This window comes from Colletotrichum paranaense (genome assembly GCF_030867605.1).
Source record: "Colletotrichum paranaense strain IMI 384185 chromosome Unknown Scaffold_22.1, whole genome shotgun sequence".
Classification (NCBI taxonomy): Eukaryota; Fungi; Ascomycota; class Sordariomycetes; order Glomerellales; family Glomerellaceae; genus Colletotrichum; species Colletotrichum paranaense.
The window spans coordinates 237,757-255,204 of record NW_026848980.1 but is presented as its reverse complement, the minus strand read 5'-3'; the positions used below and the strand labels follow the sequence as shown (position 1 = coordinate 255,204).

Sequence of the window (17,448 nt, the reverse complement as noted above, 5' to 3'; positions counted from 1 at the left end):
AGCAATTCTCTATTTGATTACATATTAGCCCTTGTTCAGCGTTGCTAGATGATCAGTATATCATCTCGTCATCAAGTTTCTCCTCATCTACATTAGTATCACCTTCTTGAATCTGTCCTCGGCTCAGTGCTTTCTCAGGTCAGGCAGGTTCTTCGGACTCATTCCGTCGCCAACAAGCGATGTCTTCCCAAAGCGAAGATGATGCTGTGATTATCGACCGCGACGATGTCAGCAACTACAATCCCGAACAAATTCTCCCCGAGTCTCCTGAAGTTATCCAGAAACTCAGAGCCTGGCTGAAACCCACTTCATACGACTTCGAAAGCAGCGAGTACCGCAAGCATCTTGGTTCGCACATCCCAGGCACAGGAGATTGGCTGACGGCCAGCCATTCTTACAAGCAATGGCTACGAAGCGAAGATACCGGTCTGCTATGGGTCAAAGGGATCCCAGGGTCTGGAAAGTCGGTGTTGGCTTCGAAGATCATCAAGGAACTCTCGGATAACAACGATGGGAGCCCGGTACTGTATTTTTTCTTTCGACAAATCATTGACGCGAACCACGAACCGGCTGCACTTCTCAGGGATTGGCTTGACCAGGTCTTGGCATACAGCCCACCACTCCAGAAGCGTTTGAAAGGGTATGTGGTGAAGGAGAAGTATAGCGACAAAACTCGATTACTCGCCACTATGTCGATGCAAGACCTGTGGGACGATCTTCGACTGGCGTTTTCGGGACTGCCTGGTAGAGTCTACTGCATTGCTGATGCTCTCGACGAAATGGATCGTGGCAACGATATGTTTCTACAGGCACTGGCCAAGCTTGGCAATTGGAATCCTTCGAAAGTGAAAGTCCTCGTCACAAGTCGTCCGGTTCCCGCCGTTGAGGGTCCTCTACGACATGCCAAATGCAATCAGATTCGTCTTCAAGAGAACGTAGTCGATGCCGATATTTCGACATTTGTGCGACGGGCGCTGAATGTTTCAGGTATCTCCGACCATGATCGACAACTCATCCAGGCGGCCATTCCAGGTCGGGCCAATGGCCTCTTCCTTTATGCCAAGTTGGCCATGGACTCTTTCCTCGAGGAAGGGACCGATGTCAAGGCAGTTCTCGCCTCTTTGCCAGCCGACATGAATCAGATGTACACCGACTTGCTCAACGAACACTCCCGCAGATCAAGAGTGCCCGACGCGATTCAACGTCTGATTCTGCAATGGATTACCCATGCGACCCGTCCTCTCAGGCTCCTTGAGATAGCTGAGATGATTGACGTCACATACAACGATGTGGCTCATGATTTGAGGGGCACCAAAGACCTTGTTAGGGCTGCGTGTGGCCCTCTCTTAGAAATCTTGCCGGACGAAACCGTCTGTGTGATCCACCATTCCTTTACAGAGTACCTCAAGGGTACGACCAGATCATCATTTGATAACGGCTACCCGGTACTTCGCTGTGGAGACACGCATGCTTGCCTCGGCTCAGCATGTCTGGCGTATCTTCTCTCCGGGGTCTTCGGCGAAGGCAAAGAGGCACAAGACACTCCAATTGTCAAACTGAAGCTCAGGTATCCATTTTTAGCTTATGCGTTGGATAACTGGCATATACATGTTGCTAGATCAACGGCCACGGGCCATGATCAGACCGGAATCAATGTGGCACTGGACAAGCTAATGCGTGGCCTGGATTCTCAGGACATTTGGACTAAACTGCAGTGGTTCACAATCGGTAATGCAAAATCTGGCATAACGCCCCTCCACATCGCCGCAATGCATGGGCTCACTGCATACGCAAAACATCTTCTTTTGTCTCCCGAAACTGAGATAGACGCGGTGGACGTTCACGGAATGACTCCCTTATGGTGGGCTGCTACGAATGGGATGGCCGGCGTTATTCAGGTCCTCATAGACGCTGGTGCAAATCCCGATCATGATGAGACTAGTAGTGGTCGCAAGCCGTTGCACGAGGCCGCTTCGAAAAACTATCCCGAGGTCGTCAAAGTCCTCCTAAGCGCTGGTGTGAATCCCTTGACTGAGAAGACAAGGGAAAACCCCGGGCGTCGGTGTGGAAACGCACCTCGATCGATCGGACATACACCCCTGATGGTGAGTGACCACGTCTTTGCTGACTACCTTACGTGCTTACATATCTGTTGATCGTTTCGCTGACCTTTTGATAATGCAGTATGCTTGCAGGAACGGACATCTGGAGGCCCTGAATGCATTTTTGCCTTTTCTCAAAGATGAAGAATCCCTCCATCGAGCTCTTGCCTGGTCTGCTGGATCGGGCCGGCACGATTTAGTCCAACGGATCCTCCAACTTCCTGAGGTTGATATCAATCGCAAGGTCCATGGCGGAACCCCTCTGTTCATGGCAAGCCAGAGCGCTCAAATCAAGACCATCGAGCTTCTCCTCAATGAAGGAGCGGACCCAACAATCCGATGTGAGTTTTATGACGAATTTGCTGGCATGGGCCGCATGAGAATGTTCCTGCCTCGTGATGAAACCGATCGGAATCAAATTATTGGAATCACGCCTTTGCACGCCGCTCTCGAACAGTGTCGCAGAGGAAATTCTCTAAAGGCCGAGCCAGATAAGCTCAAGAGCCTGCTAGAGTTATTTATAGAGAGGGGGGCGGACATTAACGATCGATCTCCTTCTGGTGATTCTCTGCTGCACATAACAACCGGCAATCCCGTATGGCTGAGAATTCTGCTTGACGCAGGCGTCGATGTCAATGCCATCAATAGAGATGGATGCACTGCCCTTCACGGGAAGATGATGGCAGAGTCTCTGTCTCTTCTCGTAGAAACCGGTAAGGCCGACATCAATAGGAAGGCCACTTCGAATGGGAAAACGCCGCTTCTCATTTCGCTTGACGACTACCACACAGACACTACCCTCAAGCTCATCGAGTACGGCGCAGACTGCACCATCGTTGATAAAAACGGCAATGGGCCTCTGCACATTGCCTTGCAATCCTACAGCGCAGATCCCGAAGTCATAAAAGCACTCTTACGCGCTGGCGCAGACCTGACTTTGAGAAACAAATCTGGACAAACGCCCTTGGACGCCATGTTCTCTCGAAACTCACGAGTTTTCGACTTGTTGGACGTGGTAATTCAAGCCGGCGTGGATATCAATACAAGAGACAAGAATGGCGCAACATTTCTCTTTCAGGCTGTCTCAGGGAAGGCCTCCAGCTCAGAGACTGAACTGCAAGACACAATCACGAAGCTCCTGGACAGGGGTGCCTTATTGAAAACTCGAGACTCTGAGGGGAGGACCCTTCTACACGAGGTAGTCAAGTCACAGAATGGGCCTCGGGCTTCTTTCAGTCGACAGGAACCTGGTCCTTCCACCTTGGATTTTCTCGTGAGTCTAGGTCTAGACGTTCATGACACAGATTACCAAGGCAACAATTTGATTCACGAATTATGCTGGCGAATCAATACCGAATTCAGATCCAAGGACATGCTCGATATGCTGAGGATGCTGCTCAACTTGGGCCTTGACGTTGATCAACCCAATAGTCGTGGTCGAACACCACTTCATCGACTATGTATTAAGGCCGAAAGTGGTGACATCGACAAGGACGAGACCTGCCTTTCACTGATTGTATCTCTTACGAAAGACATCAATGTTCGCGACAGGGATGGCATCGCCCCGTTGCATCTAGCCGTGACGGTGTCAGAGGATCTCACAAAGAAGCTGCTTGACGCCGGTGCGGACCCTACGATCGAGACATACGAAGGATTGACGCCGCTTCACCTTGCTGCTAGATGTCGACAGGGCAATATTGTTGGTATGCTTCTTGATGCTCTTCACAATCGAGGTTTGAACAAACCACTTGACAGTCCGATGTGGCGAGGAGCCTGGCTGAAAGCGGCGAGTGCAAGCCCAATCCCTGGGGTCAACGCCACAGCCAACGGATACACAAACGGGTGCGACTGCACACCGCTCTACTACGCTACTCTCTCAGGGAGACCAGAGATAGTGTCAATGTTGCTCGCCGCAGGAGCCAATGTCAAGGGGGTGAGGTTACGGCCTGCAATTACCGGATTCGAGGATGAGCTCGAACTATGGCGTAGGAAATTACCTCATGTCAAGGAGAATGGGGCGTGTGGGGGTCTTACGAAGGAAGATGCCACACGGCCGTATTCGAGTGATGGGCGCAGCGGCAGGGATAAACTCGACCCTCTCGAGGACACGGCAAGACTCGAAGAGATTATAGAGATGGTCTTGGAACATGGCGCTGATCTGACCCAGCAGAATCTCTGGGGCACGTCTGATACAGCATACGGTTCCCTAACCGACACAACCACTTCCGACTGTCGAGACTATGCGCTTAAGTGCCTATCAGGTGCAACCAAGAAGAACTCGTTGAAGAGCTCGCAGGCAGCAGCACATCTTGGCCAGAGATTACCTACCTTTGACGAGAAACTCATCCCCTACCGACGTGAAGCCACATACAAGGCACTCCGTGAGCCTGGAGTCATCATACCAGGCAAAGCAAACGAGACTTTGTTCATCACGCGACTTAGACGTCGCGAGTACGATGTCATGGAAGAGTTGTTCAACCTGGGCGTGAACTTTCTGGCCCCTCACCAGATCAGTGGGCTTACCAACTTGGGGATCCTCGTCAGAGGAGGTTTTACTTCTCTTGTCAATCGCATTGGCTTGCTCGTGTCGCAAGCACAGGTCGAAAAGGGCATTTGGTCCGCTCCGGTTGATGGAAAGCAACCTGGATTTGGCCACAATAAGACATGGACCCACGACGTGTCAGACTGCAGCGGCAAAGAATCTCGTCCAGCATTCCTGTTTCAGGCAGTCCATCAGGCGGTTCCCGTGTTCGGTATGGTATGTCTCCTTGTAGAGACCTTTGGCGTTGATTTCAATGAAGATGGTGTCCTTCACTCGCTTGCCAAAGGCTATCACTGGTGGCATGTCGCTCAAGCTTTACCGTACCTACTCAGTAAAGGTGCAAACCTCGAAACTAGAAACTCAAGAGGACAGACGCCGCTTCATGTAGCCTTGGGCACGGAAAATGGCGCCGGATTGTTCCACGTGGACGCCGCTCATCAGTTGATCCTGAGTGGAGCAGATGTTAACGCTGTGGACAAGGCTGGACGAAGCTGTCTTTCTTATGCAGGGCACGATGTCGACCTAACTCGTTTTCTGGTCAAGCACGGCGCGATAGTTCACGCGGATGCGATCTTTGGTGCTATCAACAAGATGCAACCAGAAGTGCTCGATGCTCTCTTGTCTGCCGGGGGTGATGCCAACATCCGGGTCGAGAAGAACGACAAAGAACCATGGGAACCCGAAACCCGTCGGTGGGACCTGAGCAAGCTCCCAGACGCCGAGTGGTACCCCTTACATCGCGTTGCGGCGAAGTCTGGTAACACGACTTATGACCAGAAGGAGAGAACCAAGCTTCACTCCTCAGCTCTTAGCTTAATCGAAGTCCTCTTGTCCCACGGAGCCGACCCACTGTCCAACTTTTCAAGATGCTCTGGGAAAGACTGCTACCATCAAAAGATTTACTCCCGGCTGCAAGCTAAAGGTTTGTACATGTTTGACGAAGCGCCCGATAGTTATGACGCTGTGGGTGACCCAGAATACTCTTTCGAGCCGCACCTCCATGAGGACTGTGTCGTTCTACATCAGCTCTTAGCTGATGGGCACATCGTGCATCCTTTCTTAAAGCTGCCGGCGATCGACGCAAACCATCGTGACGGTAGTGGTCGAACTCTTCTCCATGCTGCTTGCTCCTCTAAACGGGGTCCCGATGTGCCCTTGGACTTACTACCAGGAGATCCATGGAACCCCCAGACATCGAAAGAGGTATCGGTCTTCGACCATCTCGTCTCCCTCGGCGCGGATGTGGAAGCGCGAGACACCTACAGGCAAAACGTACTTCACCACATGCTGAGCCCTCCTTCAAAGCATATTTACGAGACACCAATCATCGAAAAGTCACTCACCTACACGATAGAGAAGCATCCATCGATTATCGATCAAAGAGACAATGAAGGGAAGACACCGCTGTACCTGGCCATCCACCGAGCTCTGTACGAAAAAAGGACGGCAGCCGCGGACGCACTTCTCAGAGCCGGAGCGGACCCCCTCATCCCTGACAACGAAGGCAACACTGTTCTGCACGTTCTCTCTCGCATGCTTTGGGTCTCATCTATGCGACCGCTGTTTAACGCGCTCGTCGAGCGCGGATGCGACATCAACGCTCGCAATTTGAAGGGCGAGACGCCGCTATTCTGGTACTACGCGGGGTTCGAGAAAGAGCTGCACGAAGTTTACACGTTCAATCGTGACCCGCAATTGTACGACGAAGAGGGCGGGATCGGAGCGTTCGAGGCGGCGTGCGCGGACTTTGGGGCGGTAGATGACGATGGACGGAGCTTATTACACGTTGCGGCGGAGGGCCACGTTCTTCGATTCAAGACTCTGACGGCGAGGGGACTGGATCCTTTGTTGGAGGACAAGAGCAGGAAGACGGCGGTCGATGTCGCGGCTGCGTGTGGGAACAAGGGGGTGTTGAAGCTGTTCAGGCGGGTCGATGCTGTGGATGATTCGGAGGAGCATGATGATGATGAGTCGCTCAATATGAACGATGTTTTTTGGCCTCGTTGAACTACTTAGTCTGTCAGATGAATAATTACTTTGCAACTGGATAGTTTCCTCCCAGAAACCTTCACGCCTTCCGCGGTATACAGATTCCAGAGATGATTGAACGGAAGCAATTGTTCTCACTGGTGTAAAGTAAGATCTTGCAGGATACGTGCCCAGCCTGCCTACTGAGTCTATGAACCGCAATTTCCCCTCTATTCCTATACCAAGGCCGAGTATAGCGCCGCCGGGTATCATTTTCGCCTACAACTAGGAGACAAGACCTTTTTGAACATGCACAAAAGGCGCGTACAGCTGCCTTACGAGGAGCCTTGGCGTGCCGCGGAAGCAGGACTCTATGAACATGGGTGAAATCTTGGCAGGCTCCGTGTTTTGCAGGCTGATCTCTCTCTCACCGAAGTCACAGAATCTCACCTTCGACCAAAATTCTGGCAGGACTCGGTTATCTTTTCTGCCCGTCAATCCGATCATGGCTCAGGAGAACACGCGCATTGGGAGATTTTTCGATAAGCTTAGCTTGGGTCCGGGGAGTGTCGGCGTGCTAGGATAAACTCAGTGCGGGGAGTATCGGACAATGTGTCGCGCTTGGTGGCTTGTTGTCTGTGTGAGCGTGAGACTGACTGCTTTCGGTTCCGGAATTTGCGTGGGCGGTCACCGCGTTGGATGCCGAAGCTAAGAGCCGCCGGATTGTTACCCATCCCGGTAGCTGAAGGGGGAGAAGTGGTCCAATGGGCGTTAGTAGCTGGCTTGCCGTTATGGGGTTGGACAGGGATGAGGCTGGGGATGGACTTTTGGGGGAGCGGAGATCCTTGTTAATAGGGGCTGTGGGTGACTTGGGATGAGGACTGCTGCGAGAAGGGAGTCAAGTGACTAGTAGATTTAGAGAAAAGGTATTCCGTCTGTGGGGGTTGGAGATGACGTGGGAACAGTTTCTCAGCGGCTTCGAGCTGGGACAGATTGAACCGTATGTTCGATGTGTTACCAGACTGCGTTTTCTGCGTTGAGGGACGAACCCGCCGGTATGGAATTCTCCCCGGTCAACCACCCCGGCTAAGTTAAAAAACCCAGCAAGTACTTTGAAGGACCCGGTATCTTGCATTGGCAAAATGGCAATAATGATCGATTGGTACTATGAGGTATACGTATCTCATCCTACGCCTGACTTTCCACTCTTGTCTACAGACCAATATGAATCTAGACTTTTGCATGCGGCAGCGCCCAGTCTCCACCTTCTAACTCTTGTGCGTGACCTCCACATGAGAAGCCTCCGCCTCCTTAAGCGCGCTCGAGGCATTGCCAGTGCCCACCTCAGCAGACTCGCCATCAAAGATGTAAGCCATGTTCTCTAGCGTCCGGCCCCTCGTCTCGGGGTAGTAGAACCAGACGCTGATGAGCATGATGACGAGAACGGCGAGGAAGACAAAGTAGTACTTCCATTCAATGGCCTCGAGGGCAACAGGGTTGACGAAGGTGTTGAAAAAGACGCAGCCGATGCTCACCATGAGAGCTACCGTAAGGCCCTTGGCGCGCAGGCGGTAGGGCCAGATCTCGACAGGGTAGGATACCATGAGCGGGGTCAGGGCGATGTCGTAGCCGAGGTAGAAGCTGTGAGAATGTTTAGTTGGTTGTGTCTCCTTTCTCGTCCTTAGGACTAGTGATCACTAGGGATGGAGGGATCTTACATGAAGAGGAAGGGGATTACTGCTGTGCCGGTTGGGGCGTTGCCGGTGTTGGCGAAGCTGCCGGAGAGGCCGGTGACAATGGAGAAGGAGATCAACATGATGGTTCCCTATCTTCCTGTCAGTGGTTATTGCTGGATCTTGGTATGTGTCTTGACTGACCGAAGCAAGGAACAGTCCTCGCCGGCCAGCCCTGTCAACCATGATGGCAGCAGTGGAGGCGCATATCAGATTCCAGATTTGGATGCAAGCTGAAATGAGCGTTTGGTCGTCAACAGAGGTAATGCCGACAGAGGACTAGAATGCCATATGTCAGAGCTTGGTTCCACTGTGCAAGGGGTCAAGTATTGTGGATGGTTTCACTTACAAGCACCATGGCTAGATAGTAGCTGACGACGCCAACACCGCACTAGAGTCAAATAAGTATACCATCCTGATAGGTGATTTCAATCTACTGACCCATTGTGCAAACACGCCCAAGCTGACGGAAATGAAGAGTCGGTGTCGGTTTCCGGGAGTGGCCCAGAGATCGGACCACTTTGTCTCCGAATGAGCTTCCTTCTCCGCTCGGATAGTGTCTTCGATTTCCATCATCTCAAAGTTGACGAGAGGTGAGTGGGTGTCGCCACCGGCGTGGTTTCGAGCAATAATTGCCCTAGCTTCGTCGGTTCGGTCTACTGAGACAAGCCACCTAGGAGACTCCCCGATGAAGAGCAGCCCGGGGATCGAGAGCACGGGCAGAGTCACTTGCAGCAGCGAGGGCAGCCTCCACGCCCAGTGGTCGAGGTTTCTCGTGCCGTACGTCGCCCAGGCGGCCACCACCGCACCAAAGTACCAGCCACAGTTGTACAAAGCAGAAACCATCCCGCGGTGCGTCGGATAGGCGTTTTCCGTGATTAACAGAGGCGCCGAGAGGAAGAATCCAGAAGCACAGCCGATGAGGAAGCGAGCGCAGACGAAGGCGGCGTCGTTTGGTGCTGCAGTCTGCAGGATGGATCCGGTGCCCAGACAGACCCACGAGATGTAGATGCCCATCTTGCGGCCGTACTTATTGCAGACCCACGCGGCGGCGGGGTAAACGAGGACGTTGCCGAGGGAGTAGGCGGCGTTGACGAAGCCTAGCCAGGCGCCTGTTGGTTGCTTCATGAAGGCATGCCACTGGGGTAGCGCAAGGAGGCCGTTCATCATGGAGCCATCGTACCCGTTCGCGGAGGCACACATGATGAGGGAGGCGATGCAGAGGTTAAGGCGGAGGATGTGAGCCTGCTTGTACCAGGGGCCAATGTCAGGTAGGACGGCCGCCAGTTCGGCGCCGACGGCTTTGGCGTTTGCTTCTTTTGCGTGGCCCATTATTGAAGATATGACGTTTGAGAGGAAGGTCGAGATGGGGATGTCTCAAGCAGAACTTCTACCAGATGGACGGGACATATCGTTGCTATATATCGTTTGTCTGGGATCCATAGCGTGCTCCATGGGGTTGCCTTTCTTCCTTGGCGTTCAAAGTAACAGATATTGCTCGGCTCGGTCTTTGACGGTCGGGAAATGGTAGCATCCGCGTGAACTTCGGGAGGAATCAACATGGCTCAATAGCTAATGCAAGCCTGCTAGGTCGTCCGATGTTACTGATGTACCAATGCCCACGTTACTTGCGGAGAGAAAACCCCGCATAGCTCCCTGTTACTTCAAGCGCGGTAGTGGGCCAATGACGCTGATGATCAGGCCCCAGACACGACTTGTCAAGACTCAAGCGGTTGCGAGAAACTCCGCTTCTCACACCACGCTGCCCTTGCCCCCCCCCCCCCAAGTTTTCAGGTTTGATATGTGTGGATTCGTGGGGGATATAACGCGGGTTGGAACACCGGGTCTCTTTCACACTAACGGGGTTCTTGACCTTTGTCAAAATGGGGCCAGTGCTACTGGCGGAAGGCAGTCGGGAACGCGGGCATTAGGAGGGGGCTAAGAGCAGGGCGGCGGCTCGCCCTTCCCATTCCACTTTTCCGAACAAATGACTCGTAAGTCTCGGTGAGGCTATGCGGCTTTGCGTAGGCGTGCGGATTGACGAACTGTTTCTCCCTCGCGTTGTAACTGGACATACAAGCTCATCAATGTCTTTGTAAATATGTGGCAAGTTTATAAGTAAGTTTCCATGACGGTCATCAACTTCACTACAAGTTATTCTCCAACTACAAGAGTTATTGAGTCTATCTCTCCCAATCCTTGCAGCCTTGTTTTCAAGTGCGACACATGAGCAATCATCCAATCTAAGAATCTGGTATCAAGGCACGCAGAAGATGTAAAGGGATTGCGAGATTTCGAGCGGATTGATCAGGAGAGGGTTGACCATTGAGTTGCGGTCAACCGAGGTATTGAGTTGTCTCACGAATGATTATAGGTAACATGAACATGTTACCCGCCCCCGGACGCACAAGTCTTCAAGTAGTTCCGCAATGAACACTGCCAGACTTGAACCATGCAATTTTATGCTGCAGTAATCGGCTGTTTCTCGAGACCAGTGTAGAAGGAAGGCAGCTGAAGGTCCAGAACGGTGATTGATGAGCCCACATTCGGAATAATGCCCGAGCCCATGCGACCTTTAATTCGGACTTTTCGGCAGCGTTTGTTCCTTCTTCACATTTGATGCAATACGGATGCTCTCTCTCTCTTCACTTGAGCAATATTTCATCATTGAGCTTTCTGAGAACGCTACAGGTACACTCCCTGGACTACTATCGTATTGCGTTAGACCAAAGTCGGAAATAATGTTACTGTTCTGAGGTCAAGATGGAGACAATTGAGATGCTCAGAATTTCATCATCTTGCATGATCATATTGGCTTACATCCTTGAGATTTCCGTAGCTAGGTATTCACCTGTGTATGAGAATGAGAAGGATAAAGACAAAGTGCACCGATCGCTACAGCGGTCACCACAACAGCGAAATCAATTATGTGAAAGGATGCAGGGGCTATTAGAGCGGAATGATAGCACCATTTCTTGTAAATTCAACATCACTAAAAAAGATAACATTCGCAGCATTCGTGGTAGCATTTAGGGAGAGCGGCGGCAGTCTTGTGGGGTGACTGATCACGCGTAGACATGAGAGTTGATCAATGTCTTCAACTACCATCTTGAGATAGGCCTTTAGACTTGCCATGGGGTAATAGTCGGTTCCTTTTCACGATTGATCTTAGGCGTAATTATGAATTCTGAGTTCATCGCAGGATGCGATCGTCTAAACATGATCCGACTTTACTCTACCTGGACTATTTGCGCAGGAGCACTGCCAAGGCTCAGACCACCAAAAAGGTAGCCAACATGTCGTCATAATCATAAAAGGCTGTATTTTCTAATTAATTTTGTATTGATCACTGTTATTTTTACCCTATTGATAGGAAATGGAAGAAGTTATCAGCACACAAGCGTCGCTTTTGATTGGTATCCCGACAGCGAAATGGGACCGTGAGAGGCTAGAAATGTTCACCATAGGCTCTGAATCTATCATTTAAACCAGTCTAAAAGTTAAGCACTTGTCTTAACGTGCTTATGTATCATTTTTGAGCAAAAGGCCAGCCGGCAGTCGTGCTAGTCGCCACTTTCGTAGACTCGGTCGGCCAGGTTTTTCATAATTAAGAGCCAAACTAGACTTAGTATGTCTAAACACTTAGGATCGAGATCTCAAAACACCCTGGAACTTTGCAAACACCGACGTAAAGAAGGCAGCCATTAGACCTCGCTCAAAAGTACTTAAGTAAAGTGCCTTTTTTCCGCGGAATCTCATCAGTTGCCAAGGAGCAGACTTGTGGTATCTTACGAAGAGAAGTTATTGCTTTCGGAATACCACACATTTTGAGGTATCTCACTCTTCTCAAATTTACGTTTTCTCAAAGTTAACAAGGGGCATTGCATAATAACTCTCAACACTTTGGGACAACGTAAGATAGTATGATTATTCGAATTAGTTATTCGACACTTCGAGCTCGAGACCGATAATATGTGAGTGGCAACGGCAATGCGGTCGAGTATATTGTTAATATTGGCGAGGCCATGTATTGATACCAACAACGTTTACGGGGCGGGTAGTCCCGACATCGTACGACACCTTTGCATGGAATCTGCACTCACGTTCGACAGCTTGAATAAGAGTACACATAATGAGTCAATTTATCCAGGATTGCGAAAGCTGAGTATAAGAAACGTCGGTAAATTTGGCTGTTGGCATATGACATGTCGCCATCCGCTTCAAGGCTCAACATCGAGCTGGCGGGGTCACGGAGCGGATGTCCATTTCTTGAGCCCGGTGTGGATGACTGAAAAAGCTCAAGTTTCGAAATTCGATTTATGTATGGTCTATAGATCAACATGAATTTGAGGTGCAACTCCGGTAAAGTTGGCTGGGTGTGCCTGCTGCTATTTTAGACGGTTACCCTACGTGGGCGAGCTCTTCATGGCAGCACGCTGATCGTTGGGGTCTCCTTGTCTCGTAGATCAAAGGCGCCAAATCAGTGCGTCGAAATATGGTAGACTGCTATGATCTCAACGCAAAGCATCAGATTGGACTCATTATTCACCAACATCTCACGACTATCGCATCGCGCATTGGTGTCCGAATACCGCGATTGATTCTACGTAGTGAATACTTTGGAATTTCGATGTTGAGACGTCTAAAGTAAGTCAAATGTGGCACAGATACTACCCCGGACTCACAGATACTGTTGAGTCAAGAAGGCTAATGTGGGAATTCACTGACTACATCTAAAGTTGGAGTATCAGTCCCATTGACAGTTTCAACATGGGTTGGTCATCACCGAGATCGAAGATCTGCCAACTTAGCTCCCAGTTTCAGCATTTTGCCCCATAAGCTTAACTAAAACCCTCTACGCGACCGGCGGAAACAGGTGCCTCACAAGAACAATTCCTCAGGGTGACCAGAGCCTGCCGAAGCTTCCATTCTTGAACCAAACAGACAACGAAGCAGCCTAGTCGCGACCTCGAGCATGGGTCGACGAATCAGAATAATTCTATCTGCAATGCTCATCACCTTGGTCACTGGGCAAATTGAGGAAACTTGCTTTTCGGGGGGGCTATCACCTGTCATCCGGGGACGGTCCAAGTACTAGAAGAATGGCGCCTGGCCCGTGTGTGTGAACCGAATCCTTGGGAACTGCCCTTTCCGACGACCTGAAGTTCAAAGCCTACCAATCCGATCAGGTCTGAGTCGAATTGTATGACTCCAACTGACCAGCTAACTCGATTCAGTCCAAACCTCGTCTGATAGTCGCACCCGGAAGCCCGACGGGTTCCGGTTTTTCTTGTCAGATTTAGCCCCATTAAGTGCTGTTTTAATTCTCTTGGCTTGCGCCAAGCGCACTACAGAATGCCCCCGTCCCGGCAGATCTGCACTACTGCATGAATTTTACCCAATTTGATGATTGGTGGCTCTGAGACACCCCCGCATCACACGTGTAAGTCGACTCGCATTGTTGATGTCAAAAGAAGACGATTTTGGGGCGTCACCCGAGGACCAGGGTCAAAGAAACGAGAAGATGGGCTAAATCAAATGCATTGCCTGGGGTAATGTGGAAACTCCTTTCCAAAGTCGCACCGCATGATGCTTAGGGAATAATAAAACAAAGGCCATCCGGTCCCGTCATCCTCGCTTTCGAGACATTCATTTTCCCACCCTTCTTACTCTTCACCTGCGAGCCAGGGAAAAACACACCATGTACTTCTTACCAGTAATTTTGGTAATCACTGCCTATATGCTCGCAGTTCGGGTCCTGCGATACCGTCGCCGAGATGGGTTCCAGCAGAGGTTCTCCCAGTACAAGACAAGAGAAGAAATGGCTTCATTGCCGTTGTCAGACGCAGCTTCGATAATGCGTGAGCTCTCGGACAGGGAATTCCCCGTAACATTTTATACATCCGTGTCTTTCGCACTCTTTAAGGTCAGTTAAGAAGCGAGAAGCAGTGCCGAAATAGGCCCTCGAGCTAAGCCGTCCGCAGACGTATGGAATTCCGACGATCTCCAAGCTCTTGGTAGCCACCAGCCAACTTTCAGGCGATCGCACAGCATCAAAGCGTCGAACAGACACCGGCGTGTTGATGTACGAAATCATCTACAACACACCGGACTCTCGACGCAACATAGATGCCATCTCTCGCGTCAACTTCCTCCATAGCCGCTGGAGAGAGGCCGGCAAGATATCGAACGATGATATGCTCTACACTCTCAGCCTCTTTGTCCTCGAACCTATGCGCTGGACCGCACTGTACGAATGGAGGGACCTGACCATGTTCGAGAAGAATGCCTTGGCTATCTTTTGGAAAGACTTAGGCAACGAGATGGGCATCTCCTACGAGTGCTTAGTTCCTCACATGAGCCAAAAAGATGATGCCTTAGCCTGGTTGGAAGCGCTGCAGAAGTGGTGCTTAGACTACCAAGAGCACAATATGGTCCACGCCATCTCAAATGAAAAGCTGGCACACGCGAACATCACTCTTCTTTTGATGGATTTCCCTAAGTTTACGCATAACTTCGTGTTCAGGCAATTGCGTTGCCTGATGGAACCTGTACTCCGACGAGCCATGGGGTGAGAAGCCCAACCAACTGATGTTTTGGACGCACAGAATCAATAGCTGACCCATTATGGCTCTAGGTACGAGGACCCCAGCAAGTTGGACCTCTTCATTTTCGAGAACCTGGTCGCTTTCCGACGCAATGTCCTCAAGTACTTCTGTCTGCCTCGACCAAAATGGTGGACCAACCCAATGATTCAAGACGTGGACAAGAAGACTGGCCGAATGTACTTACCAAACTACCTCGCACACCCATACTACGTCAAGCCGAGCTTCTGGTGGCGATGGAGTCCTTCGGCTCTCTATACCAGACTGATTGGCGGACACTTACCTGGCGATGAAGGCTCAAAGTATCATCCGGACGGATACACCATCCCGGAAGTTGGCCCTGACGCACAGAGATGCAAAGGCAAGGAGTACATGGAACGTACGAGAGAGAGAATTAGTCAAGCTAGGGGTTGCCCCATGGCTTTCCAGGCTTGACTTGGAGCGAAAGGTTTGCGTCGTAAGACAGTGAGCGCGGTATGAATCTCGAGTCATGTTTTTTTCTTGTTGCTGCCACCAAACCTTCTACACGTTGATGTCACCAAAACCAAGCAACATTTTCCACAAACAGCGATTACCAGGAAAGGCTTCGAAATTGTATGCAATTAGTGATAGCCTCTTAGCAGCATAATGAACACATGAATGACCATGCAATTCCAACAATTAGTAGTTGTATTAGTAATTCAGCTCAATAAGCAATCCCACGTGAGAAAAGCCATGGCACAGGACACCTTGTCATGTCTTGGAGCCCGTTATGCGATGAGGCATACGAACCAGTACGGTCTTCGCCACGTTCGAGTTTTGTTTCTCTCAGTCTCTTTCAGGTCCACGCCTTGATGTTTATATCAGTCCATCAACAACCTGAGGTGTTGCACTCAGGTACTTGACTAACTACCTCAGGTAGAACGACCAAGATAAGCTTCCGAAGCTTACCTACCTTACCTATCAAAGTCCATGTTCTCTTTGCGCTTACGTCTTCTCGCACACCATAGTCTGTAGATTGCGCTCTATCCATTTCTACGGGATTCCAAGTTTGAAGTTCTCGTACTGATCGTATCTGCTATTTGCCCCGTCATGAGACGTAGTAGTCCCATTTCAGGGCCGACCAACCCGCTGTTCGTTGTCGTCACCGACCAAACTAAGACTGCTTCTCAACCACCCAAACAGCGAACAACGATCCATAATGGCGTGGTAGCCTCTGCTGCTCATGAACAATAGCGGCGGACATAGCTCAGTTGGGAGAGCGTCAGACTGAAGCGGACTTCGTGCCCGAGAAACTTCATTCAATCAATCTGAAGGTCGTGTGTTCAATCCACACTGGCCGCATATTTATGTTTTGACGTTCTCCTCCGTCTATCTGCGGACGCCTACGTCAACAAATATTTTTTGCTTCATTTGTGAAATGCTGTTAGATAGAACAAGTGAGAGATTAAGCAAATTCAAGTTGACAACAACAGCGTTAGAATTCAAGTCATGATCTTAGTGGAGTGTAATTCTATTAAGTTAGGTATGTGGAGCAGTGAACGAACCCCTGATGCCCACCGACTGAGTAATAATTATCAACACATTCAATAAACTCTCAAGAAATTCTTTTTCAATTGTGAGAGACACTTCCAGAAGGGGGTTCCTGAAAAGTTGCTGGTAGTAACTGAATACATAGATACATAGAAAACCATCAGCCGTTTGGTTGGCCGTCATCAATGAGCCAAGTACCGTGTTCATTCACATTCGCAGCACTAGATATCCCGACTGCTGGACTTGGACACTCCGCACCAAGAAGTTTTACACAAACGCACGAAGAGAAACCCTTTTCGCCTGGATTCGGGCCTTAGAGTCGCCCGCGACCATGTAAAACAACATCGCCGCAAGAGAATGTTACTATTCGCATGGGTCCCACGTGAACTCTAAAACCAATGAACAATGATTTAGGGGTCAAAACCTGGCCAGGTAAAAGCCACAGCAACGGTAAAGTCGTATCAATGGTCCGGAACAACTTAGCCGATATGACGAATAGTTCGACAGTGCACTGTTACTCCGGTTTCTTTCTGGTCAAGGTTATTGGTGTTCTCATTATCACGTCCACTCCCTATCCGTATGGAGGAGTTGGAAGAAGCGGTGGCCCGGGTAATGTTGTCCAAATACCAACCAAGGGTCCAGTCCCCGTACTGCAGGCCTAGGAGACAAAGCGGATCGATGCCTGGATATCTGGCACATCCGCCAGAGTGGGCATTGGATACCGAATGGCCGGGACAACTCTGCGAGTGCATTAGCATGGCTTTAGCGTGTGATAAGAACCACCGATTCCCTTCTGGATTGCAAGCAATCTTCTTGAAATTTTCTGTCATTGGCAGTCGGATATGGTCCACAACCGCAGCGTAGCTTGTTGTTATGAGGTGATGCGCATCGGAATTGAGTCGGGATGTAAGACGGTGCCCGACTTGCGACCACACTGTATGCATTTTCATGGATTATCTCCGCGAAGCTACCCTTATCTAGGCCAG

At 50.4% G+C, this 17,448-nt stretch overlaps 4 protein-coding genes across 4 annotated transcripts; 2 read left to right on the top strand and 2 right to left on the bottom strand.

Moving 5' to 3' along the window:
• Positions 1-179: 179 nt before the first annotated feature.
• Positions 180-6,651, top strand: CPAR01_15990 (uncharacterized protein; the record flags this gene model as incomplete). The annotated part of the gene is made up of 2 exons (XM_060500235.1): positions 180-2,105; positions 2,185-6,651. 2 exons carry the CDS (start codon positions 180-182, stop codon positions 6,649-6,651), a joined length of 6,393 nt encoding a protein of 2,130 aa, XP_060341052.1.
• A 1,229-nt stretch (positions 6,652-7,880) lies between these two features.
• Positions 7,881-9,677, bottom strand: CPAR01_15989 (low-affinity glucose transporter HXT1; the record flags this gene model as incomplete). The annotated part of the gene is made up of 5 exons (XM_060500234.1): positions 7,881-8,253; positions 8,331-8,437; positions 8,490-8,624; positions 8,695-8,736; positions 8,787-9,677. 5 exons carry the CDS (start codon positions 9,675-9,677, stop codon positions 7,881-7,883), a joined length of 1,548 nt encoding a protein of 515 aa, XP_060341051.1.
• A 4,369-nt stretch (positions 9,678-14,046) lies between these two features.
• CPAR01_15988 (uncharacterized protein) lies at positions 14,047-15,385 on the top strand (the record flags this gene model as incomplete). The annotated part of the gene is made up of 3 exons (XM_060500233.1): positions 14,047-14,271; positions 14,330-14,916; positions 14,983-15,385. The coding sequence occupies 3 exons, from the start codon at positions 14,047-14,049 to the stop codon at positions 15,383-15,385; spliced, it is 1,215 nt and encodes a 404-aa protein (XP_060341050.1).
• Positions 15,386-16,941: 1,556 nt separating this feature from the next.
• On the bottom strand, positions 16,942-17,406 carry CPAR01_15987 (uncharacterized protein; the record flags this gene model as incomplete). The annotated part of the gene is made up of 1 exon (XM_060500232.1): positions 16,942-17,406. One exon carries the CDS (start codon positions 17,404-17,406, stop codon positions 16,942-16,944), a length of 465 nt encoding a protein of 154 aa, XP_060341049.1.
• Positions 17,407-17,448: the final 42 nt, after the last annotated feature.